The sequence below is a fragment of the Falco naumanni genome, chromosome 6, assembly GCF_017639655.2.
Source record: "Falco naumanni isolate bFalNau1 chromosome 6, bFalNau1.pat, whole genome shotgun sequence".
NCBI classification, from domain to species: Eukaryota; Metazoa; Chordata; class Aves; order Falconiformes; family Falconidae; genus Falco; species Falco naumanni.
Genome location: NC_054059.1, coordinates 65,715,311 through 65,739,823, shown reverse-complemented (window position 1 = coordinate 65,739,823; position 24,513 = coordinate 65,715,311). Strand labels below are relative to the sequence as shown.

The window sequence follows — 24,513 nt, the reverse complement described above, 5'->3', positions numbered from 1 at the left end:
GGGGGGGGTAGGAGGCAGGGGGAGGAATGGGCAGGAACTAGACCCGCCCAAACCGGGGAGCCCGCATGACGGGCGCGCCCACGAGCCAATCGCTTCTCATAACTCGGCGCCAGCAGCCCAATCGTGACGGGGAGCGGCGGCGCCCGGAGGGGGTGTTAGGAGGTGTAGCCTGGCCGAAGGGCGGCGCTGCGGGCGCGGGGGAGAACTACGTGTCCCGGCAGGCAGCGCGCGGCACGGCCGGGCCGGGCCATGGTGCGCCCGCGCGCAGGGGCCGCCTCCGGCACCGGCACCGGCACTGGTACTGCCCGCGGGCCCCCGTCCCGCCGCGGGATGCTGCCGGGGAAGGGTAAGCGAGAGTGCTGCTGCCGTTTCTGCGCTGGGTTTTGCCGGGATGTTGGTTTCTTTGTGTCACGCCCCAACAGGTTGTGTCAAAAGCAGGTGGCGGGCAGAGCCGGGAACGCAGCCATTCCGGTGGGGGTTTGCTTCAGAAATGTGGATTGGCGCGAAATGAAGCACACGTGTGTTTTGAGCAGCTGCAAAGGCTTGTCAGATACACGCTTCAACAGAAGCCTTTGATGTAGCCTAAGTAAACACAGCAGCAGAAAGGAAAAAACAGTCGATGCAAGCGAAATGCAGCGCCCTCGACGCTTGAAATTAAGGCCGGGGGGGGAATCCCTAGTACATGCAAATTGGGCAACAGTTTCACGGTCTTTTTATCTAAATTAATCCTTTTCTTTTTTAAAAAAATCTAAATTCTGCTGGAGCCTATAAGCCTGGAGAAGGGAGAAGGGAAGGCTCAGGGGGGATTCTTACCCATGTATATAAAAACCTGAAGAGAGCATGCAAAGGGGACGCAGCCAGGCTCTGCAGTGGTGCCCAGAGGCAGTGGGCACAGACCAAAACGCAGACGGTTCACTCCAAACATCAGGAAACAGTTCTTCACTTGTGAGGGTGACCAAGCCCTGGAACAGCTGGCCAGGGGGCTTACGAAGTCTCCATCCTCAAGGATACTCAAAAGCCACATGGTCATGGTCCTGGGCAGCTGTCTGTAGGTGGCCCTGCTTGAGCTGGGGGCTTGGACCAGGTGACTACCAGAGGTCCCTTCCAACCTCAACCGTTCTGTGATTAAGTGTGATCTGCTGCCAAATGGGCTGGTCATGCTGTTTCTCTTGCTTTTTCTGCAAGGGAAAAAAAGGCACCTTCTTGGGAAAGTTAATTTTCAGCCAAGTCTGCTCCTTGATCCAATTCACCCCTTGGCAGAGAAGAGGAGAGGGAAACAAGGGCAGAACCACCCATTTGCAGCTGTCACATTAAAGCAATCATAAAACTACAATTCTGAGTATGCTGAAAGGTAAAAGAACACTTGCAAGTAACTCAGAAACAGGACAGAGAGGGTCCTGCATAATTAGGGTCTGCGTATAGGGTCTTGCATAATTATTTTATGTTTCTTATGTTCACATTTCCCACTCTAAAATTCAGACCTCAAAACTGAAATTAAATGCAGAACAAGCTACTTGCATACCACAGAACGACACAAACCGCTTCTGAGCCCAGAAACAGTTTGGGCTGGCTCACCAATAACAGCCATCAACAGTTTTTATTTCTTAAAGAATCTGGTTTCATCATCTGACATTCCTTTTGTTTTCTGGCACTGTTTATCTAAGGCTTGCACAATAAGTGTCATTCTGTCATTACCTGTACCTTTTAAGGAAGACCAATCTCTCTTTTTTTTTTTTTTTTTTTTTTCCATAAAATCCATTCTACAAGGAGTCTGCATTGCCATTGTTCGGCAGCATGGACAGGCCTGGACTGCTTCGTGCAGCTGCTTCCTCTAGGCCTTTGGCACCCTCATGAACAATATATCTACTGATACCATCACTACCTGTAATAAATGTGAGTCTTGACTTCCCTAAGCACTCAAGGCCTCCACCCATCATAACTGATGGGTTCAAAGAAAGTAATTCTGCCAGTGCCTTTTATGTTGGTTTGTTGTTGTTGTTTTTTACATTAGCTACCACTTCAGCTTCCCATCCCATTCTGTCGTCACTCATTATGATCTCCCAGTTTTCCTGTGAGTAGGCATGTCACATATGCTTGCTTTATTTCTATCTAAATTTTGATCTTCAGAAGTTGGATAGATCTCATTGTTCCTGTGATAGGCTTGTGCTTGCTGGGTGTCTCTGGCAGTGGCTACATACATCTGAGATCAATAAAGTGAACCAGAATCAGGACTGAAGTGTTGGTATTAGACTTTGGTACAGCTATATTCCCACACCGAATGCTAAGATTGATTGAAAGTCACAGCACTGCCTTTTATCTTTTAGAAGTTGTTTTTTCCACTGGCTGCAAATGAACCCTGGCTACAGGAAACAGATTGTGAAACTGGCTCCAAGGCCTAAACTTTAGATTTCAGCCCTGTGTTTAATAGATTTTAATGTAGTACTTTGGTAATGGAGATGAAGGTGGCTTTATTTTTTCCAACCAAATCTCTGCAGTTTTCCGATACCAGGTCAAGCTTCTGTATGTACTGCAAGACATTGTGGAAATCAAGGTCAAAGGCTACCAGTGGAATTAATCAGAGCCTGAAGTTAGGGAAATGTGTTTGTTTGATTTGCGTGTCCACTGACTGAAGTTAATATGCTTGTTTTTGATCCCTAAAGAATGGATAAGAGAAAGGCAGAATTATGAAGGAAACAATCTGGCAACTCATCCAGAATTACAGCATTTGAGTTTTTAAAATGATAAGCTGAAGAAAAACAAATTTGTGGCTTTTTTAAACCTCAGTATTTCCTTCCTTGATGATTTATCAACTTCCTTCTTTTTTTAACTAGATAAGGACTTCTATAGCCATATGCAAATGATATCCAACGGCAGAATTACTTCTTGAAAATACAATACATCGTCATTGTATTCATGTCCTTTCTAAGATATAAGATCTAAATTATATTATATTTACTTTTTAAAGTGTTTTCCAGTTTCTGTATGTCACAACAGAGCACTTTACTGCAGAATACACTTAGTTACTGGAGAACTAGTAATAACACAGTAAACTTGTGCAATTTGGGACAAACTGCTTTTTAAATCAATTCTTTCAACTGCTTTTATTTACATCTGGATTTGTTGAAGCTTGTTTCATTCCAACTAGTAAATACCTAGGATGGGATCACTCTCTTCTAGAAGTTCAGAGGCTACTCCTCTATGGTCTTTGAACCCAGGCACAAGGCTGGTGTTATAGCGAGACTCATGTATCGTCCCAACAAACTGGTCTCAATGACTGAGCAAGCTGCAGTATAAGGTGTGGGAGAAAATGTGCTGGTTTATTTCTGAGCATGTTTGTACATCTACCATGTGTTCTGGCCTACTGTGGGTTGCATGTGTACATTTGCACCAAACTCTGCCACCCTGCCTTCTTAGAGGTCACAAATGCAGGAGGGATGGGTAAGTTAGCCATGAGGTGCTTCTTCGGAGACTGAGTGTTTCTCACAGAAAGGCTATGGAATAGTTTTACGCTGAAGGGTGTGTTGCTTTGAGAAGAGCTGGGCTGTGATGTACCAGAACCACAGGCCGCTTAAAGTCCTGCTGCACTTTGCCAACTCTCTGACTATACTCTATTTAACTGTATAAATGTAGCCTGAAAGACTAAGGGCTAGACCCTGGAAAGAAACTACGGTTAAATTGAAAATTCAGATCCAAAAAACTCCACTGAGCAGCCACTTGAACTCTGTTAGTCTGTTTCTGGATAGAAATGTCCTGAATTGCCCCAAGCTGGGCATCTTGGCACCTCTCTCTCCGTTATCCTCACTTGAAGTCTAGGAGGTAGGCAGCACAGCTCCAGGACAGGTCCAGCTGAGGAGAACCTTTCTGAGCTCAACAAGTCATGTTCTTCTGTTATAGCCACAGCTGGCTTCAGTGCCCAGTTGCATTTGGTAGAGTGCTCACCTTCAGTGCAGTGACCCACTGATGACAGAATTGACTTTTACCTCAGGTCAACATCTTGTAACTCCCAGAAGAGTGTCCCAGGTGTTCAGAGGGACTACCAAGTGGAAGGGAAACATTCATCACCTCATCTGTTGAAGTTGTATCCCTATTGGAAAGGATGGCAAACTGGTGACACTGGTGTGAACGAGAAGGAAGGAGACACAAGGAGCTGTAGGCGCTTACTCCTGTTTTCTGGTAGCTATTCCCAAGCTAGTGCTATTTTTCATCCAGGAACTATTTACCACAAAAACACATAAATAAAACCCAAGATTATTTTTTGACGATTAAACTAGATGAGACAGACACGTCCTTGGTTTACTCTGTCTTTTGCCTCAGCTGCCTTCTCCTTGTCCTAGACTCTTACACAGCTTTCTGAACAGGGTTCTAACTTCAAACGAAAAGGTGGTGACTCCCTGTTTCCTTCCTGCTCTTCCTCCTCCCAGTCTAGCATGGTGGTCAGGGATGCGGCATGAATGCTCCCCAGGAACTCCCACTTCCTGGCCAATGCTCTAACCACTGGGTAACAGCATAGAGAAGATGGACACTATTTCCTCCAGCTACACTAAAAGAAAATGAACATTGCTTACTGGGAATTTTTTATCTGCTGACAGACCAATAGGCCTTTTAAACACCTTTGGCAGGCTGTCTGTTAACACAGACCTTGGTGTTTTCCAGTAATAATACAAAGAAAAATGCTGTGACCAGCAGCCACATGAAATGAAGTCACAGACCAGAGAAGCTACAGGGACTCTATTCATTGTTTTAAAGAACAGATTTTGGCACTCACTGCCAGAAGAGCACTCCAGATTCTGAGTCCCAAGAGGACAAAGGTGCCAAGCACCAGGGTGGGACTTCACACACATCTATGTTTATAGTTCCCATGCACACAGCTTTTGTTAGCCCCTCACTGAGCGTGCTGCTTGTTTTGGCTGTATACCTGCACTTCTTTTACAAGCAGGGAATCTAAGCCTGTCATTACCAAACTTGGTATTCAGCCCTGAGGCTGGAAGGCCCACATATCTTGGAACATCAGTCCCTTACTGTCCCATCCCTCTGTGATTTATTAGGGTCACACAGAATAGCAAGAATTTAAGTCAAGTCCCTAGAGATCCACTAAATTACCTTTCAGTCAGAAAATGTGCATCTAGTTAATAGGGGAGAAATGTCTCTTAAATAGTTTATAATCAATTGAAGTTTAATATATGCAATATTGTGCAGGATTTCATAGCATCTTACTCGGATTTTTTTCTGCACCCCTGAAGTCATGCAAGTTTAAATACACAGATTACATGAATCAAGTATTCTGTTGCACAGTTTTAAATGTTGTAAATTTTCCCAGACAACTCAGGGCATAAGTAGCGGTAGACCATTTTTGCATTTCTGAGTACTCATTACACCTTATGAATTACAAACTATTTGGCATTAATACTTAGGATATTGTGCCTGTTTGGGATATGCAATATGGATGTGTTAGAGTTACTATGAATATTCTGAGACATGTTAACAGATTATCCTATTTAAAATTATTCTTCAACAAAAAAAGGTCTCCGAGGTAAGATTGAAGGGTTGCTCTGACTTAGATCTGCTTGCAATTTTTCTGTATCTTTAAAGACAACTGTTGCTGACAAAAGATGACTTTGGGAATCATTTCTTGCCAGGAGTGAAACTTACCTTTTCCTTGTTAGTTGTTTGGGTTTTTTCTCGCTCTTGTTCTTAGGTTGCCTGATGTACAAATGCAGAATGGAGTTCTTGCTTCTTGCCAGGTGCCTAGTTATCAGCAGCACAGGAATGGCGGGGGGCGGGGAGGGGGAGAAGCAGGAGTGGTAGTAGGTAAAAAGAGACAAATCCTATGAATAATTATCCTCTTTGTGTTTCTCTGCTCATCCATGTCATGCTTTTCCAGTTATCTGGCTAAATATCTACCTCCTACACCATCTCCATGCTAGGTTAAAGAATGTTGGATGAAGAGGCTGCCACTTTCCCTGAGAAAGTATTGGTAAAAACAGAAGTTTACTTTGAAAATAAATTCCAAGGCAATGGTGGGGACACAATCTGTGTGTTTCATCTGCCTAGAGGGCAAGTTGCAACGTTCAGAACCATCTTTCGATGATCCCATTAAATATTTGAGACATAAAAGGTGAAAATTATCATGCGGTAGAAGTGTTTACTGTGAATGAGTCAGTACCTGCAATAACTATCCCCTACCTCATTGTATTTCTTCACAATGATTGTCATTTCAACCCACTCTTATATTTGCCCCACTTACCCTAATATGTCTTTTCTGTTTTGCATTTGCCCTTCTAATCCCTGATTATTCTGCCTGTGTACAGATACACAGTCTTCTATACTGGAGACAGTTGCCCTTGAAAACCTTCACTTTCCACAACAGCAAAGTCATCTTCTTTTTAATCAAGGGTCAATAGCCAGAGCCAGTAATTTCCTCCTGCCTTCCAATCTGTTGAGACACACGTACTGTGCTTTGCACTTTAGAAACCTGTGAGAGCAGCTTCCAATCTAATGAGCAAAAGCAGATTTTTGAGGGTAAAGAGAAGTAGTGAAGCTAAGCAAACTACGTATGGAAGACAGTGTGACGGCATCATCAGCAGAAAACAAGTGGGTAGAAAAAGTAACTTTAAAAATTCTTCATGTAGAGTACTGAGGAGAGCACCTTCAGTTTCCACATCAGTGTACTAAGAGCAAACAGCATCTGTTGGAACTAAGGATGAAGGGAAGAAACTTGGCAGTTGTTGCTGTGGGGGGGGGGGGAAATAGCTCTTTTTACTTTGTACAAAACCCTAACTGTTTATGCTAGAAGAGGGAGAAGAAGAAGCATACCAAAGGGAGAAGAGCAAGGAACAAAGCTATAGGATGATGTAAATACAATGAAAAGAGAGGAGATGAGGGAGAAAAAGCAACTATAATATGAGGATGGATGAAAGGAGATGACAAGAGGAACAGAACCACGAGGGAAGCGAGGAAGTATATTAGTGACCACTTACAGTATTGGGGGTTTTGTTGCTTTTTACAAGAAGGTTATCTTTAATTACTTTGGACTGATTAAAGACTTAGAAAGGTAGAAATGCTATATTCCAGGCCAGATGCTTTCTTGCTAACATAGCAATTGTTAGTAGGTAGGGATTTGCAGTCTTAGTTCTTTGAATGCTAAGTTCAGTTATCATCTGCTCATACATGTTAAAGCAGTTTGCACCGATTCGATTTCCTCACAAAGTATTGAATATGATTTTATCATGCACTTATGAATGAAGGCCCAATTTAATGAGGAATTAGGTCTGCTGTCCTCGTTGAGGAAAACAGCAAAACTCTTAACATTAAGACCCAAGTTTGCTTGATATGCTGTTAGGTTAGAACCAATTACTAAAAAAAGTCTTTAAAAAATATCTGTTTTTTCTCCTCCTGGTTATTTCTTTGCCTTGTGCACAAAGTGGTTGTGTAACTCAGTCCGTTTGCTTTCTTTTTTGTTCTCTATCTTATCTTCAGCAAATAGGAACTAGAGAAATATTAGTACGAATGCTCAGAAGGTCTGACACAACGAAATAAAAAGCTTAGGAGTGGGGTTTTTTTTCATTAAAGTACCAGTTTTCATCATACTTCACAGTACATGCAGTGTCATGGGAAAACACAGAATGTAATTTCCTTTTCTTCCAAGACTGAAAAAAAAATTGTTGTATGAAAGTTCTGTGTAAGACTTGAAATTCAGGAATGAATAGGTTTTGCTACAGTAGTATCAACAAAGAAACCAAGTGCTTAACCTTTGTATATTCAGTTCTGAGACTGTCAGTTTGTATCTCGCAGTTTGTACAACTCCCATGGATTTATCTGTGTCAGTTTTCAAAAACCTCCCAAGTTCCTTAATTTCTCTAACAAATTTTAGTCATTTGTTCTAAACTCATTTAAAGTGGGACTCAACAGAACTTAAAACCATATTGAAATGCTATATTGATTCAGTGAGGTTTCACTTCCTATTAGTTTTGCAGCTGTTACCATTTAATTTCTAACCCACTTAGATTAAAGAAGGACGTGAGTACCCGTTACTTAGATATGTCCTGAGCAAGGTCATATGTTTCAGGCTGGTTAAAGCAGTTGTGTCAGGATGCTAGAGACTGGGTGTTCCCAAAACAACAATGCAGTTTGCCTACATTATTTATTTCTTCTTGTCAGTAGAAGGGCTGTTCTTTGTCTGTTGGGAGTAAGGCTGAAAGAGCATTGCAGCACAACTAGTACAGCTGACCAAGCTTTTTCCCTGGTTGTTGAAGGAAAGTGAAAGGAGTAAAAATAGACCAATTTGGATTGTGTCACCAAAATGGCCTCTCACATAACCTTTTGCCAGCAAGGTTTGGCTCAAATAGACAAGGCAGCAGCCAGCATTCTGGGAGTTTCTCGATGTAGCCTGTGTTGGGGTGACTCTTTAAAATTTCTCTTATGTCAAATAAACAGTGAATCATTCTTTGATTCATCTGAGACTTTGTTTTCAATTTCATGAAGAAAAACCACTATAAATTGTGCATGCCCAGTAGGTCAGGTCAGAAGATAGATATCTTTGTATTTCTTTCTGAAAAGTGCTTTGATCTCTTTTTTCTTTTTCCTCTTTGAAGATGTTCTGACAGCACCTCTTTCTTTGCTTCTAAAAGGTTGCCTGCACAGTAATTTGAATGAACCAGGATCTCTGTGAGATAACAAACATCAGAGAATTTAGTGTAAGCATCCCTTACATTATCACATTATTCCTTTAGCGTATATCTTTCAGGAAGCTGTTAAGCCAGCATTATTCCCTGAATCTGCTATAGTTCACATGTGGAAAAAGCTTTTCCATATGCTGCTTTACAGTATGGGACACAATTGTGTATGTGGCAAAACAGTTTTGGACTTTTAACTCCATAATAAATTTTTCTGAAACTTTTTTAATGACATGGCTAGCAAAGGAGGGGAAGAATGGAAAAGAAGGGAGGAGGAGGAAGTCGTAACTGGTCTTTCTGTAACATTTAGGATTTCAATGGTGTTTGGTAAATCTGCACTGTTGGCATACTTACTTGTAGCTAGATAGCAGTAACAAAAATGTCGATTGATTTTTAAAGCAACCCGATCCAGTGCTCTGGCACTCAATGCAGGCCACATCCAGCAAAAATAAACAGTATAAATCACGTTAGTGCTTACATGACCATGATGAAATGGGCAATTCTCTGTTTGTCTTAAGGTACCAAACTCCAGCTTGATTGCTGTCCTCTGAGCCATGAAAGTCACAGATACAGGTATGGACCTGATGACAGGATTGCTCCCCAACAGGTTCTGTACAAGCTTGCTCCCAGCCTGCAAGTGATGGTGAGCCAACAGGCAAAAGTGGTCCTGCTAAAGGGAAAAGCTCTGCTCATGCTTGCACCCCAGGGGTGAACACACTGGCTGCAGCAAGGTAGGAGACAGGCAGTGTAATTACATTAGTGCAGTGCTGTCACAGAGCTAATTTGCTGTGCCTGGCACCATGCAATGTGCACAGCATTGCAACCATGTGGCACTGTACTCCGGGAGCCTCTTGACTCAGGCTTGGAGAGAACATAGGTGGCTTGGCCAGGCTGATGGTTAATGGCAAGCACATGTGTAGCACTAAGTTGCCTCGTGCGTGATGCAGGGTATGTATGAACCGGCTACTTTGTGGGTTTCTGTGTGAAATAACACTGGGCACCTGAGCATCACCACTGTGTCCACCGGCACAGGCTGGGTCAGTTCTTGTTAAAAAACCCAAAGGGCTAGTGCTCACTCCAGATGCAACCTGCACAATGCAAGTGCTTCACCCCACTCACTGCAGTGGTGCAGACTGCTGGGGCAGGAGTGGGGCATTTCTTCCTTCTTACCCTCCCCTCCTCTCAACTGTAACTGGGGTATTTTGTCAACCTCTGTTTAATATGCATACTTCTCTCTTGGCTGTTCCCCAAACTCAAATGAGTGCATTAATAACCTCAACGAAAGGCTTGTCTAAACAACAGTGTTTTGGCTGCTTTAACGAGTGTTGTTCAAGTGCTAAATCCCCCAGGCCTCGTGGAGTTACATTAGTACAAATATCACCATTTGGGAAGCAATTTCTGCTTTAAAGCACCTCTCTATGTCTGTGTACCAGTGTCCATGGTACCGTGGAATAAAAGAGTGGATGTGGGCTCTCTAATCCTGTTTAAAAAGCAAACCTGTCTGTGATGGTTTTATAGAAACTTAAATACTTGTGGGGGGAAAAAAGCTGATGATAGGACGGTTGACATCCAGACATATGTCAAGCTACTTAATTATTTCCTGGTAGGTTTCTTGTCCTAGTGGGCTGAAAGTGGTCAGGATGTTTGGTGATGTCTTGCTGGTCTAGAATGACTCGGTCCTTTCCCTGGCCCTTGTCCATGCCTGAGGTCTGCAGTGTCGTAGACATTACTTCTGTACAGGATAGTTGTTATAAACTGTATTTACCTCTGAAGATACTAAAGGACTTGTCTACACCAGAGCACCTCTACGAGAATAACTATGCTTACAGAGCCTCCAAGTGCTATAGCAACCATTCCCTCAGCCTACTTCACACAGCCTCTGCGTCTGAGAAAGCTGTGGCAAAGGAAGGCATCCGTAACCATGTCCACAGCAGGGGTTCTGCAAACACAGGTGTCTCAGTTGTGTGGTATTGTATTCCCTGACACCCCTTGCTGAGCCTGTGCTCTTAGGAGCAGCTTGGGGAGCTTCCCCCTCCAGCTGCAGGGTGTGTATTACCCTCTGCTGTGCTGGCAAATTGTGGGTTTTCATGCTGAAGCCCACACTGCATTAGCTGGATCACCATCGCTGGGCTGGTGAGCTGGTCTCTCCTCTTTCACCTTCCCCTGACTTTACTTGCAGAACTAAAGGGCTTTTACTTTCCACTTGTGTCCCCTGCATCCCCCCTGCTTTGTGTTACTGAACTCGACCACAAACTCTCATATATTCTGGACCTTTATTCCCTCCCCCTCTTGTTCATTATTTGCTTCAGATCACCCCACCCTCCTTACAACTGTCCACAGATTTGTCTCCTTGGAAACAGCAGAACTTGTTTATGTGAAAGTAATAAGGAAACTAACTAATCGATGTGTAGCAGCTGCAGGCATATGAGGGAGCCATGTTCCACTGGAGTACATCGGAAAAGTGAATCTCTGCTTATGCTGCCTGCCAAAAGGTTAGATGATGTGAGCAAAAACCACCTTCTTCCTCTGGAGTTTCCAAAGTTGCCTTCCTCTGTTCACAGCAGCAGTAGGAAGCTTTTTGTGTGTGCATATGCCTGTTTTTATGGACCTTTTTTGCTAGTCTTTTTCATGACCAACATGTAGAGGTTGAGAAGCAATGGACAAATTGGTAAGTCTTGCTTATTTCTTATGTTGTGGAATACTGCGCTGGTGCATCATGCCATGCCAGGCCCATCTCTTGTCTCGGCCCTGACTCCCCATGCAGCCACAGGACTTTCCCATCCGTATCTTGAGTTTTCTGCTGCTCCCTGCTTTCTGCCCTTCACTGCCACTGCCCCTTGTGCTGTTGGAAATGGTGCATATGACTGGCCAGCTGCTACAGGCAGTCAGATGTCCCTGCAGGGTGTTTCCCAGTGCTCCAGGATGGAGCTGTGCAAGCGTATAGACAGCTTGTGTGGCCATAAATGTGGCAGGGTCACCGGGTGGAACCTCTTGCCAGAGACAGTGGTATGCCTAGCCGCCCATGGCTTCCAACTCAGTGCCAAGACCTTGTGGCCTGGACTCAGGCAGAATGGTGGCAGGGCCCCATGGGGAACTCTCCAGAAAAGCAAGGGTAGCCTGGCAGGTCCCCTCTTGCAGGTCTGGGGGAGCTGTGCCACTGCCAGGGGGGCCGTGTCAGTGCTGGGGGTCTGCCTTGGACTGTGGGATCTGCCCTGGGGGTGTTAGCACACAACAGCAGCGGTGTCCGGGAGGCCCTGATCGAGCAAGTCCTGGCGAATAAATGCTGGTGTTGACATCTCCATGATGACAACTTGGAGGAGGAAGGAAGTATTTCCATGTACCTTTGGTTTACTGCATCTCTTGAAGAGGAGGTGTGGATGGATGATGATTTTTTTATTTTATACGGCTTCTGAAACAGTGCTGGAAGATCTGTTCCTGGAAACTTTTTCCATTACTGAAAACTTTCTTCCCTGCCCCCCTGTTATGAATGGCTTTTCCTGGGGTGTGCTTCATCAGCAGGTTCCAGTCTTGGTTTGGGTTTCTTCCTCCTGATACTAGATAACCTCTTTTGGGTGACTTTCTTGGGAACTAGGGTCTGTGAATAGCCCAGCCCAAGCAGGAAGCCTGTTCCAGTTGCAAGCTTTGTATTTTAAACTCCAGTGATACCATAATCATCATGTGGTTGAACTTTCAAATAAGCTGTTCTTCTATCAGCTGAAGCTGTATATACTTTTAAATTCTTACATGGCATCAAGTGAAATGCTTGGTGATTTAAAACTTGCATGTGTTTTAAAACAGTGTGATGTAAAACTTGCTTTAACTTCCTAGAGGTTGCGTTGGACTAAACCACTTTCTGCAAGCTTCACTGTCCATGTCTTGAGTATCATGGACAAGAAAATGATTATTTGACAAGGTGTAATCTTCAAATGTACTTCTAGTAAAATAAAGAAAGGGTAGAGTGGAAAGGGAGTGCAGAAACATGAGTTAATACATATACTTAATAATAAGAGGAATGGTAGGGTTATTACATATTAAATAACTTTCTGTTATCTCAACAGTAAATGTGGAGAACTATATCTTTATTATGTAATAAAGCCACATGTAAAAAAAATAGGCAGGAGAGCACTAAGGAGGCTGCAAAATGAAAATAGGCTGTAACATTTGGAATGCTTGCTCTGCAAGGAGCACTGAGAGGCAGACGCTGAAGTCCATAAATTACATAATAGAAAATATTGTCAATCCTTGGCTTTTCAAAGTACACAAATCAGCATAAATTATTAGAAAGCACCAAGAAAAATCTTAGAAAATTTTGGGTGTTCAAAGAGAGCTATGTTTAGTGTTGTGAAAAGCGTTGTTTTGGCATTGCATTAAAATACAGGATTCATCTGGGGGTGTGTGGAGTTTTTTTAATTATTATTTTGGTGCACATAATCTGTTTTGATATAAACAGAGCCAGGGACAGCCCAGTTACATACTTTGAAAACTGTTAGATAGTCTGTTATAGAGCTAATAGCATTAAATAGCTCTTTTTTTGTAGGCTGTGGATTTTGAATCAAAGAACAGTTTCATAGGAAGCTTTCTTCAGCCACCAGATAAGATGCTTCCTGCAGCCTTTGCTTATACAGAATCAAAGAAGTTGGCAGCTGTTGGTGGTGACAGGCCTTCTATCCCCAATAACCAAGGTAAAGCCAAAATTTCTCCTTAAAGTGGTCTTTTTAATTGTTCCACATGAAATCTCTTGAGCAAACTCCTGTTCTGTTTTACTCAGTTCAATGACTTGCTGTGCTTATCAGACTGACATTGAGACAGGATGTATATGTGTCCTGAGGGAGTAGTCTCCCTGAAGTCATACGTCTGGAATGGAAACTGCTGCAACTCTTCTAACATCCTCATAAACTTCGGCTTTGAAAATTGTTTAACTTAAAATTGTCAAACTTCCTCTAAAAGCAAAGGAGAATGCTTCAAACTCAGCAGAAGCAGTTCATGACTTTAAATACAGAGAAAAAAAGATCGTTGGTATGGTACACTGAGTTGGAATTGGCTTTGCATAGTGCTGTTCAACTCCCTCTAGCTTAAAATCACTTCTGAGGTTTTTTGTGTGATAGGATTCCTTGGGAAAGCTTTAGAATAATGCAGACTCTCAGGAGAGTGAGCAGAATGAAAGTTGCTCTGTATGAAATATGGCTCTGGTGTGGTCGTTGTGTGCCTTAATGTGGAGCTCCCAGGGCAACTGCTTGGTGGCTTAGCATATCTGGAAAGCTCAGTGAATCACAAGGATTCCATACTTGGATTTACTACAGTGGACAACTTTGCAATATTGCACAGGCACAACCTATGGGTGTGCATGCGATCATTGCTCTTCACCTGAAGAATCTGTGACTTCATAGTAATCTTTTGTCATACAGTTTGGTCTTCTTTGATTAAAATGTGCAGTTTAATGTTATGCAGCTAAGTATTTAAGTAAGGAAATGTTTGACATGCTATTAGAAAGATGGAAGAAGTGGTCCCACTTTGTTCATTTGTTTATTTTATTCTAATGGGGCTATGATAAGCTGATGAGAGTTGCTATGGAGCTAGCAATATTTGCTGGGCATTCCTTTACTGAGAGAATTGGTATAGGGAAACTGTCAAGGCCTATAAAATGTCAGAAAATAAGCTTGACTTGTTACAAAACATGTCTTAAACTTCCATGGGTGTGTATACTTTTTGGAGAGCTAGTAGGCTTTTCCTTGTAGCTGAAATCGCAGCTTTTACTTCTGTCATAATTTTGACACATACTGATTTGAGGCTAAAAGCAAAGTCTTGCAGACTTGTTTCTATGGTTAAAGAATCATCAAATACAAGAAACTAGACACTGTGTGACTACCTTTTGAAACAATAATGTTTTTAAAATGCACTCTCTACTAAAATGTCCCTTTGTATCTGATTTCCCCCCTGTCCTGAGTCTGGTTTGTTTGTTTTTATTTTCAATCTCTCCACATCAGTTTTGTTAATGAAAACTTGTGACCTCACTTGGATACCTGTGTTACCTGCTTCTGTGTAAGCAGAAGTCTCAGGGTTTCTTATGCTCAATTTGCCACAATATCTTCGTGCTTGCTAACATTTGGAGTGAAAATAATTTTGCTCATAGGACCTGTGCTTTATACCTCGGTTATGCAGTAAACATGTTCATTTTCTCCCAGATATGTTCTGTATGTATTTGTGTACTGCTGGGGAATATAATTAATTTTGGGAATAGTCCTAGGAAAAAAATTTAGGTAGTATTTTGCTGGTTTAAGTGCTTTGTAAAAATAATAATAATAGGAATATTCATTACTTAAGGTGTAACTGTTGCGTTGTTTGCTAGCTGTGGTGGCAGCCCTGAAAACTCTTCAAGAAAAGATCCGCCATCTAGAGTTGGAGAGGTCACAGGCTGAAGATCATCTGTGCAGCCTCTCCATAGCAGTGGCTCAGTATAAGGCCTTGGAGAATGAATCCTACAAAAAGAACACAGCACATCAAGAACTGATGCAACAGAGGAAAGGTACTTCTCTTGAGTGCTAAGGTGTAGCCACAGCAACTCCAAGAGTTGCATCATCCAGGGAGTGTTTGTTTTGACAAACTGCTAATTAATGCACCCCCTTTCCTTTTTTGCTTCAGAATTGGGGAGGGGCAGGAGCTTGGTAAATGTGGATCAAGTTGAGATCTTTTTTACTTACATTAAGCAAGTATTGCATAACCCATGCAGTTATTTTAAAGAATAAGCAGTTTTCAGGTGGTGTGTTTTAACTCCTATAATAAGCAAGCAGCAGCTTATGTGTGTAACAGTGCTAGCTTGAGAAAAGTGAGGGGAAGGGAAGAAACCAGATTCTGGATAGATATTTGCTGATATAAATCAAGAGCAACTGCAGTGCTCATGCCTTTGGAATTCAAATCAGGGACTAGCTCTGGAAAAACATTTTGATTCTCATGTCATATATAAAACATTTTTTTACCACGTGACTTGTTCAGACTAAGAAAACTTTTTTTGCATGTTTTGAAGACAGAGAATTCCTCAATGAGGAGAGATTGTATAACTAAATGTGTAACTGCCATTGCTATACTGAATGTCTTTGTTTCTCTCTGTAGATTTAAGCGTGCAGTTAAATGCAGCACAATCCCGCTGCTCCCTGCTGGAGAAACAGCTGGATTACATGAGAAAAATGGTTTCCAGTGCGGAACTGGAAAAGAAAATGGTTTTAGAACAACAGGTGAAGCCCTTTAGCATACTGACAAAGTAGTGATACAGTTAAAAAGCATAGAAATGTGTAAAATCTGAGCTTTTTAATGGCCATTATTTTTCCTCATCCTTGCTCAGGGTGCTAGCAAATGGAAGTAATTTACTGTCTGACTAGCTGATGACAACTGTTCAGTGAATTGTATGAAAAAACTCCCTAGGTGGGACTTCTAATGAGCAAACCCATGCTAATACTTGCACATTTGGTAGACAAAAAGGCTGCTGGAAACTTAAGTCTTCTTTGTCTGCCTGGTATTTTTCATCACTTTGCAATTTAAAAAGTATGAAATTTAAACTAGTTAAACACCTTTACTGTAGTGTGTTTGGTTTTTTGCTGTCTGCAATAACTTCAGTCGGCTGCCAACTCCATTCTTGCTTACTTTTTTCCAGATCCAGCTTCAGAAAGGGAAAGATCAGAACTGGTTGGAACTGCATGCAAAACTTGAAAAGCTTGAAATGCTAGAAAAAGAGTGTCTTAAACTTACTGCTACTCAGAGAACTGCAGAAGTAAGCACGCATGGAATGACAATCTGAAAGTCATTCATTTGAAATTATTTGTATGGCATACTGTTAGTTTGCAAAAGTTTCCTCTGTTGAAGCTAAGATCATAAAGCATACATGACTGAATGTCACCTTGGCTTCATTTGCATGTCTTTTTTTCAGTCTGGCCTTTAAAAATTTCTTCAGTCCTGTTTTATCCCAGATTACAATTGCAAGCTACTTCAGAGTTCTGATCCAGCCTGGCAAACTGAAGTGTGACTAATCATTCTTGCCTTCAAATTCAGAACAAGATCAAACACTTAGAAGAAAAGCTTTGTAAGGAAGAGCAGCAGCGTAAGCTAATGCAAGACAAAACTGCTCAGGTAGACTGAAAAGGTTTTATTTTATCTTATTTTTTGTGACTGAAGAAAGATACTCTCTCTGTCTAAAATACCCTTCTCTTAATTACATTTAAACTCCACATGTTTATTACCTAGGAAGAACTCCTGGAATACTACCTAGACCAGTTATAAATTACAGAAGTGGAAAGCTTGCCAGGCATATTGCCTATCTCAATCAAGATTCCACTTTGTTTTGTATTAATGATACAGTTTATCAGCCTCAAAGCTGCTATCAGAGGTCTGGGTAGAAGATGAGTTTCTAGAGAATCTGCAACTAAATCAGATAACTTAAATTACAGTAACTAGAAAGTGGTTATATAAGAAATCTTGTACCCCAAATAAGCTTGGTTGTTGTGTTTGTTTTCCTCTTTTTGTTAAGATCTACTGAAATCTAATATATTGGACTATACTTGGAAAAGTCTTTGATCAGTGATACTGTTACACTTTTCATTAAGTGTGAACTTGAATAATTCATTACTCTGCGAAGCCATAATCAGTCTGTTGGGCCACCATCCATCTGAGAGAGGAATGTTTTCCAAAGACAGCAAAATCAAAAAAACCTTTTTGTTAAAGGGGCAGAGTAATGGTGTTCCAAACTTCGCTTTGCTGAGAAGTAGCAGTCATTTTGAAAGAGAGCAGTTGTGCTGGCATCCCCTTGGGGTGGGGTGAGGGCATGCAGAGCTGAAGAATAATACTGAAAGAACCTAACCATAAGTGAAGCTGAGAGCTTAAATTAATTCATCATTGCTGTCAGGTTTTATACCTCATCCAAGGATGAGGATTTTCATCATTCCAGGAAGCCTGAAATAACATGCAGATTGTAGGCCAGGTACCATCTCCAGAATCCAGCAGAATGACACAGTCGATGGCAGGTTTTTGGGTTTCTTGCTTAAACTGCTTGCTGCTGCAGAGCAGAAAGCCTAGCAGGGAGATAATAGAATATCTATTATATTATTATAAATAATATTATTTATTTAAATAACAATTATTATTCTAAAATAAAATTTCTTTCTTCTGAGAAACATAGTAAGAATGACTTTCCCAAAGCAGGTAGTCTGACTTGAGCAGTAGTATAAACATTTGCTCAAGAAAGGACTTGGATGTAGTAAACTGAATCCTGAACTAGTATTAATACCATCTCGGTTCACTGCAGGATGGGTTTAGGCCTATTGGATCTAGGTTGGGAAATAGAGGGTGTGGGGTGGTTCACTTCCCTTTGATGACAGAAAAGCCAGAATAATCTCACTTTTGCGATGGACCTCCAGCATTGTTTAGCCGAAACTGTTACACATGCCAAAACAAAGTCCTTGTCCTATGTTTAATTGGGAATGGCTATTATCCTGTTTATCATGAGCTTTTATACCAGCTTTGAACTACAGAGCAATCTGATGATTATCCAGTAGGTTTGACCTCAGTGTTACACAGACAGGCTCAGTTCTCTCTGCCCCAGATTGTAAGATCCAAATGTTCATGTTCCTTGGATTTTATGATCAGATCCCCAGCATGCGGCAGGATTGGCTTATCTCAGTTGCTGGTTGTCACAGTGGAAAAATACAGCTGCTGCAGCTGAATATGAAAATGAGGACTTCTAAGACAGAGCTGCAAGATCTGTCTGATAACCTGGCATCCTAGTAATCTGTTCCGGTTTTAAGTGTAGCTTACGCCTTCCAAGCAGGGCAGTTGATAGTGCCCTTAACTGGTTCTCATCCATGCATGAAAGAGGGTATTAATTAAATCATGCAATTTCATACTTCTAATATTACATTATATGGTTGGGGTTTTTTTGCTTATTCCCACAGCTTCAAACAGGATTTGAGATAAACAAAATTTTGATGTCTTCAGTAATGTCTCAAAATGAACCTAAAAAAGAAAATGGGAAGAAGAAAAAAACTAAGGTAACATGAAAGTTTTTATTAGCATACTGTTGCTGATAGCATCTGCCTTGCACAGAGGCATTTGGAATTTGTGGCAAAGGGTGATCTAAGAGGCACTTGGTTTGTCTGCTGCGCTTTACTCCATTTTCAAAGTGACAAAAAGTGTTGAATACCTCTTTGGTTTTTGGTAATTAAAACGGTGCTAGAGCTGGTAACACCTCACTGGAAAACTTAACCTTACCAGCATGACAATAACCTCTGTTACAGTCTTACTGTCATATCCCCCTCCATATCCTCTCTTAGCTGTCTTTCAGTTTATATGTCAAAATTAGTTTCCAAAGAAATTTTAGGCACCTTAAGATAGTGTGTTTTGGGGGGATTGTTGAAATCAAGAGAATTCATTTTGCAACACATGTTACAGGTCAATCAAAATTTTGCAACTGTGGTTTTTCAGACTTAAGCAAGCAGTGTTCAGTTTCTTTAATGTCAACCTAATTGTCAAGCTATCTGCTAAATGCAGCTGGAATAAAATTTGCTTGTCTTGACTGTTGGAAAGTCCTACTTCTTCTACATTCAGGAAAGAAACTTTTTTTTAAACCACTGAGGAAACTGAGGTGATGCATTACACTGCTTCTTTATTTGAATTTTACTTATTAAAAAAAAAAAAAGTTTAAGATTGTGCTGTTGGGTCAGCAGATTGGAACTTCTTGTCTTACTTTTTCTGTCTTATGGCAGAGAAATCCTACAATGAAGAAAATCCACTTTTCACAATTACATGTAAAGGCTGGTGAACTACCTTTTGTGGCTGGGAAGGTGAGTGAAACCAGATGTTCTTGCTACATTGGCATCTACAGTCTCATGAATAAGTCTCTTTATTGTAATTGTTAATCATTTCTGTAAACTATTTAATAATTCTGCTTTAAGTCTGTCAGCTCCAGCCATTCTGTTAGTGCAAACGTACAAAGTGTATTGCATATTATGAAGCATCGGAATCCACATATCTCATCACGAAGACAAGGAGGAACTACGCCAGGAATTTTAGGACGCAGTGCACTTTCAAAATCTGTATCCTCTTGTTCCACATCACCTACTGCCACCGGAAGTCTTTCGGACGTTCTGTTGGCCATACAAGATGAGCTGGGCCAAATGAGCTTGTGAGTACTAATCCCTGGTGTTATGAGTAAAAGTGACTTCAGTGAAGCCCTGTGGAACTACAGGTGTGCTATAGTTGAACCGAGCCTGTTTTAAGTGTAGGACTACTTGTTGGCAGAATGGCCTGAGCAGGTGTGACTTGTAGGATTTTTCTCATTCAAAAAATTCTGTCCTGGTGTTTAACCGATCTTGTGAGCAAGCAACATATTTCAGCTTGGTTTTTCTGCTTCCACATCCCCTACTTAACTGAGCTGCTACTGAAGTAACAGCTGCAGCAAATGAAAAATCTTTTAGGCCTATGCTTTTTAGAAATTTTAAACATATTCTGAGGTCTGCAGAGTAGACCAAGAATGTTCTCCTGAGGAAGACTGCAAAGGTGCTGTTAGCACTGAGTAGGCCTGCAGCATGCAGTCAGTCTGGGTGGTAGAATACATTAGTACAGCTGTGGCATAGTCCTGTTACAACATCTAGCCTATTCCTTTGTACTCATTTTTTCTGTGTTCTCTCTCTACATGCATGCCTGATGGGTCTTTGTGCTGAGACAGCCTGGTGTTCATACCCTTTCCTTGTTGACAGCAGAACTTGCCAGTCCTGTAAGGGGGTTGTGAAAGAGGGACAGTCTCCTGCCAGAAAATGGGCAGGGTGTGGAAGAAGCTAACGCATTAGATGGGAGTGTATGTATCTTTCTAACCATGCAAGTAAATGTGGATTACAACTTGTGTTCTCAGGCATCTTCCCATTAATGCAAGCTTGTAGAACTGTGAGCCAAAGCTATGTAGCTGGTCATAGTAGACATGTTGACGTGAGCTGTGGTTTGAACAGAGGAGGATGTGTTGGTTAAACCAGTTAGGATTTTGGCACTGATTTGAAATCCTTGATGTGGCAAAACTTAAACGGGCAACCAATGCCTTCTTCAGAAAGCAATGTTTGGCTTACTCATGGCAATTCAAGGACAGGCTTTATTTTTTTTTAATAGCAACAAACAGTTGCTCCAATGAAACTGTCAAGGAGCAGCAGTTACTCAGAAGTCAGAAAAGAAGCCAACCTTTGTAAAGAGATTATTTATATATATATCTCATATAAATATTATTTATGTATATATATATTTTAAATATATATAGAACAAGGTCTCTGTTTTTGACTAGTTCAGATATCTAGGTATCAAGTATATCTACACAATTTATTTTGGTTAAGCTGGTTAATTTAATTAACCAGCACACTTCGCTGCAAATCTTTTTGAGTAGAATATTTTAATTTGCATAATCTGTCAGAAAAACTGTAATTTAAAGGTACCAGTCTAAACAATACTTTGCGGTATTACACTAAGTTTTCAAAGTCTGCACTAAACTGGGCAGGAAGTGAAAATACCATACCGCATAGCTGCTGTTCGCTTTACAAATTCTCATTTTGCACACTATTACACATGTAGTTGTTATGACTGTGGCAAGAGGGAGGAATAAGATGCACATTAGCTACAAATTTGGAGAAGATCAGACCCACCAGAAAAACGTACCTTTTCTAGGGTGTTTATATTACAGATTAATGCATATTGTGTGAGAGGGTAAATAATGCTAAATTGCTATACTCTCGACAAGATGGCTAGCAACTCCTTCAATACACTGAAAGTACTGAAAGAAATCCTAGACTAGATCATGAATACTTAGTGTGCCATTCTTGTCTTTAATAGTGAGCAGCAAGGACTTCTGAAACAGATAGAGGAGACTCAAGACTCCAAAGTTCGTGAAGACCTGGAACAGGACCTGGATTGCCTTGTGAAACAAATGGAGATTAAAGGAGAACAAATATCCAAGCTGAAAAAGCATCAGGCTACTGTAAGAATAAAACGAAAACTCTCTAGCTAGTAACACACTAGTCGAAAAGCTGCCACAACTCTGCCTCCTGTTGTCATTAACTAGAATGTCACTGGATTGCTTAAGCCAGGATGTTCCAGTATAGGTGATTATAATTAGGCGGATAGTTCGGTGTTATTGCCTCCAATTCCTTCTTTTGATCAAGAAAAAGTGCTTACAGCTGGTAGCTCAAAATGTACACTAGTGGGGAAGCTTCCTGCCCCGGGGCAGTTCTGCAATACGGAGCTGGGTTGCTCAGTCTGTCACATCTGTTAGCTGTGTTAAGACAGACTGTTGGGATTTTGTTCCTTTGTGTCCTGTCCCTCTGGGGAATGAGAAAATAGAAGCTATAAAACCTGTACAGACTGGATTAAATGTCTTTTGTGCTACTGAAATATTAAAACTTTTTATTAGCCAAATAGTCTGTTGACCACAGCTTCTCCAATATCAGTCAGACAAGCCTTTCAGTTTTGTGTAACCCCAAACCCATACACATTCAGTGTCAGTATGTTTTAGAGCCATAGGTAACAGCTTTTCATACATGCCCATATAAGATCACTCTTCTTATGTGATCTTATAAGATGAACGGCTTAACCCTTTTGTAGCAATTTGGTCTGGAACTTATGATAAAAAATGGAATCCATAGTTCTGTCTGATAGTTTGCTGTTCTTCCATCTTACGTTTCAGAATGAACAGACTTACCTAAGAACCTTGCTTATACAGGAAACAAAACAAAACTCCGTGTGAGACCTTATGGAAGGGGGAGGTGATAGCTTATTCGTGTTCATTCTGTGATAGATTTTACTCACTCAAAGCTTTTATTGTCCATGTAATTGCAAGCACAAAGATGGTTATGTCAAAGTAGAATTGTCAGAGTTACATGTTAGCAATATGGACAAAGGACATTGACTGTTGAGTCCTCACTGCCTCTCTTGGCAACATCAACAATTACGATGTTATTCCTTGCCTCAGAATCTTGCTGACTTCATCCTCCAGGAACTTGAGACAAGGGACAACAAATGCACCTTTGTTCCTTCCTTTTGCATATCTTTATGGCTACAGTCTGCCTTCATTTTGGGATGATGAGAGGAGGAATAACACAATGGGGTGGTGCAACCTTGTTGTCATCCTTGCCTATTATCAGGGTGCAGATCTGCTGGCAAGTCATGTGTGCTCTGGAACAGCCTTATCAGAGCACACGCCTTAGGGTCATGATGTAAATAGCACATTCTTTGTGTTTGTTTGATTACTGTCCATCATGCCCTGGTTATCAATACAGGCCACTCCTGTAACACTTGGCCTATATGTTTTTTTTTCTGGCACACAGTTATTTCTGTGTGCATTTTGTACAGATCAGTCTTAATATTTCTGATGCATATTTCAGCTTTTAGAACCTATCATAATAAAAATGCTGTAGTCATCTCTGTGTTTCACAGTTAATAATATGTTCTAGAATGCAATTAAAGTTAATTATTTTTAGAAATGGACTTAAAGCCTAAACTGGCATATGGAATGCTTCCAGCCTAATTTTATCTTTGGGAGTGACCTTTTCATGCCAAGTGCAAGTCAAGTCCTATTATCTGACATTTAAAAAACTGTTCTGTAGCAGTCAACCCTATTTAATCTGTTTTCCAATTTTGTTATGAGGCTTCAGAGTAACCTGCTTGAATAGAGTAGCTGATAATATACAATATACATCTTATAGGTTTGTTGGGATTTTTTTGTTTGTTAGGGTAGTACAAGCTGAAATGGAGAAAGACCATTGTAAATATAATTTGGTAACAGATACTATTCCGCCTCTCTCAAAGTAAACAGTTTTACCTTAGGGTGTGATGGGGTTCAGCAGCCTATTGAGTGTGGGTGAGGTCAGTTTTCTGTAATGCTTTTTCTGTGTTGACAAGGTCACTTTTCTGTAGTGCTTTCAGTTACAGCAAGACAACTATGTGCAAGATTAGTAGATCTGAACTTTTTTTTTTTTTTTTTTTTTTAATATCTGTTAGATATCTTTAGTTTGGAGTTTGGTAGAAGTCCAGTGAGCTCTACATCTGTAGGTCTTCCGATTATGTAACATTCTAATTAGTAATCTTTCTTCCTAGGTGCAGAAATTAAAGAGAAAAACTCAGAAATTGAAGCAAGGGGCAGCTCATATCAGACTAAAGTGTGGTGACCAAAAGGAAGCAAAGGAGATTGCAGTCACTGTAAAGGAAAGTATGTCTAAATCTTGTCCTGGACAGAAAAGCAGAAGCTCTCTTCAGTTGCTAAAAAATGTGCGGAAACTTCAGTCAACACTGAAAAATGATGATATAATGTGGGAACAATAGTTCTAAAGTTTACTGTGTTAGAAGTTTCTGAAGTCTGACAGCTAGTACATTTTTAATTTCACAAAATACTTTTAAAAAATAAAATAGGTATAGCATAGATATAGATGTTCTAAACTGCCCACTCATTAGTAGGTCAGTTTGTTCACCTCAGAATTAACTTTTATGTAGGGTACCTGTAATTCAACTACAATGACTTGTAATAAAGTGTTTTGATGGATTAATGAAATGCCTACTTTTTAACTTGTCAAATAAAATTTTATAGCTTTTTAACATTTAAAATAGTATGCAATCTTTAGTGTTCTGTTCCCCCTGCTGCCAAGAAGATACTTGAAGCTTGCTTTTTTCCAGAATTACTTGGGCTAGTGCTTCTGTTCAAATAAAAACAGTGGTTTTCCTTTTCTCTGATAAGTGGAGATTCAGATCATTGCAACTGAGGCAAAAGAAGTGGTATTATCTCTTATTTATATACATTTTCATTTTATTATTATTATTATTACTCTGTAAGCTT

General features: G+C 40.9%; 1 protein-coding gene across 5 annotated transcripts; it reads left to right on the top strand.

Moving 5' to 3' along the window:
• Positions 1-244: 244 nt before the first annotated feature.
• CEP57L1 (centrosomal protein 57 like 1) lies at positions 245-24,284 on the top strand. Of its 5 annotated transcripts, XM_040598892.1 has the most exons (13): positions 251-346; positions 9,191-9,245; positions 11,013-11,164; positions 13,210-13,354; positions 15,019-15,195; positions 15,780-15,901; positions 16,318-16,434; positions 16,713-16,790; positions 18,608-18,703; positions 19,415-19,495; positions 19,607-19,836; positions 21,522-21,666; positions 23,781-24,284. In XM_040598892.1, exons 4-13 carry the CDS (start codon positions 13,270-13,272, stop codon positions 24,003-24,005), a joined length of 1,356 nt encoding a protein of 451 aa, XP_040454826.1. In that variant the 5' UTR covers positions 251-346; positions 9,191-9,245; positions 11,013-11,164; positions 13,210-13,269; the 3' UTR covers positions 24,006-24,284. The 5 variants fall into 5 exon arrangements, with proteins under 5 accessions (XP_040454827.1, XP_040454823.1, XP_040454826.1 ...); XM_040598891.1 differs by lacking the exon at positions 11,013-11,164; XM_040598890.1 differs by lacking the exons at positions 251-346; positions 9,191-9,245 and having other exon boundaries at positions 10,982-11,164.
• The last annotated feature ends 229 nt before the right edge of the window (positions 24,285-24,513 follow it).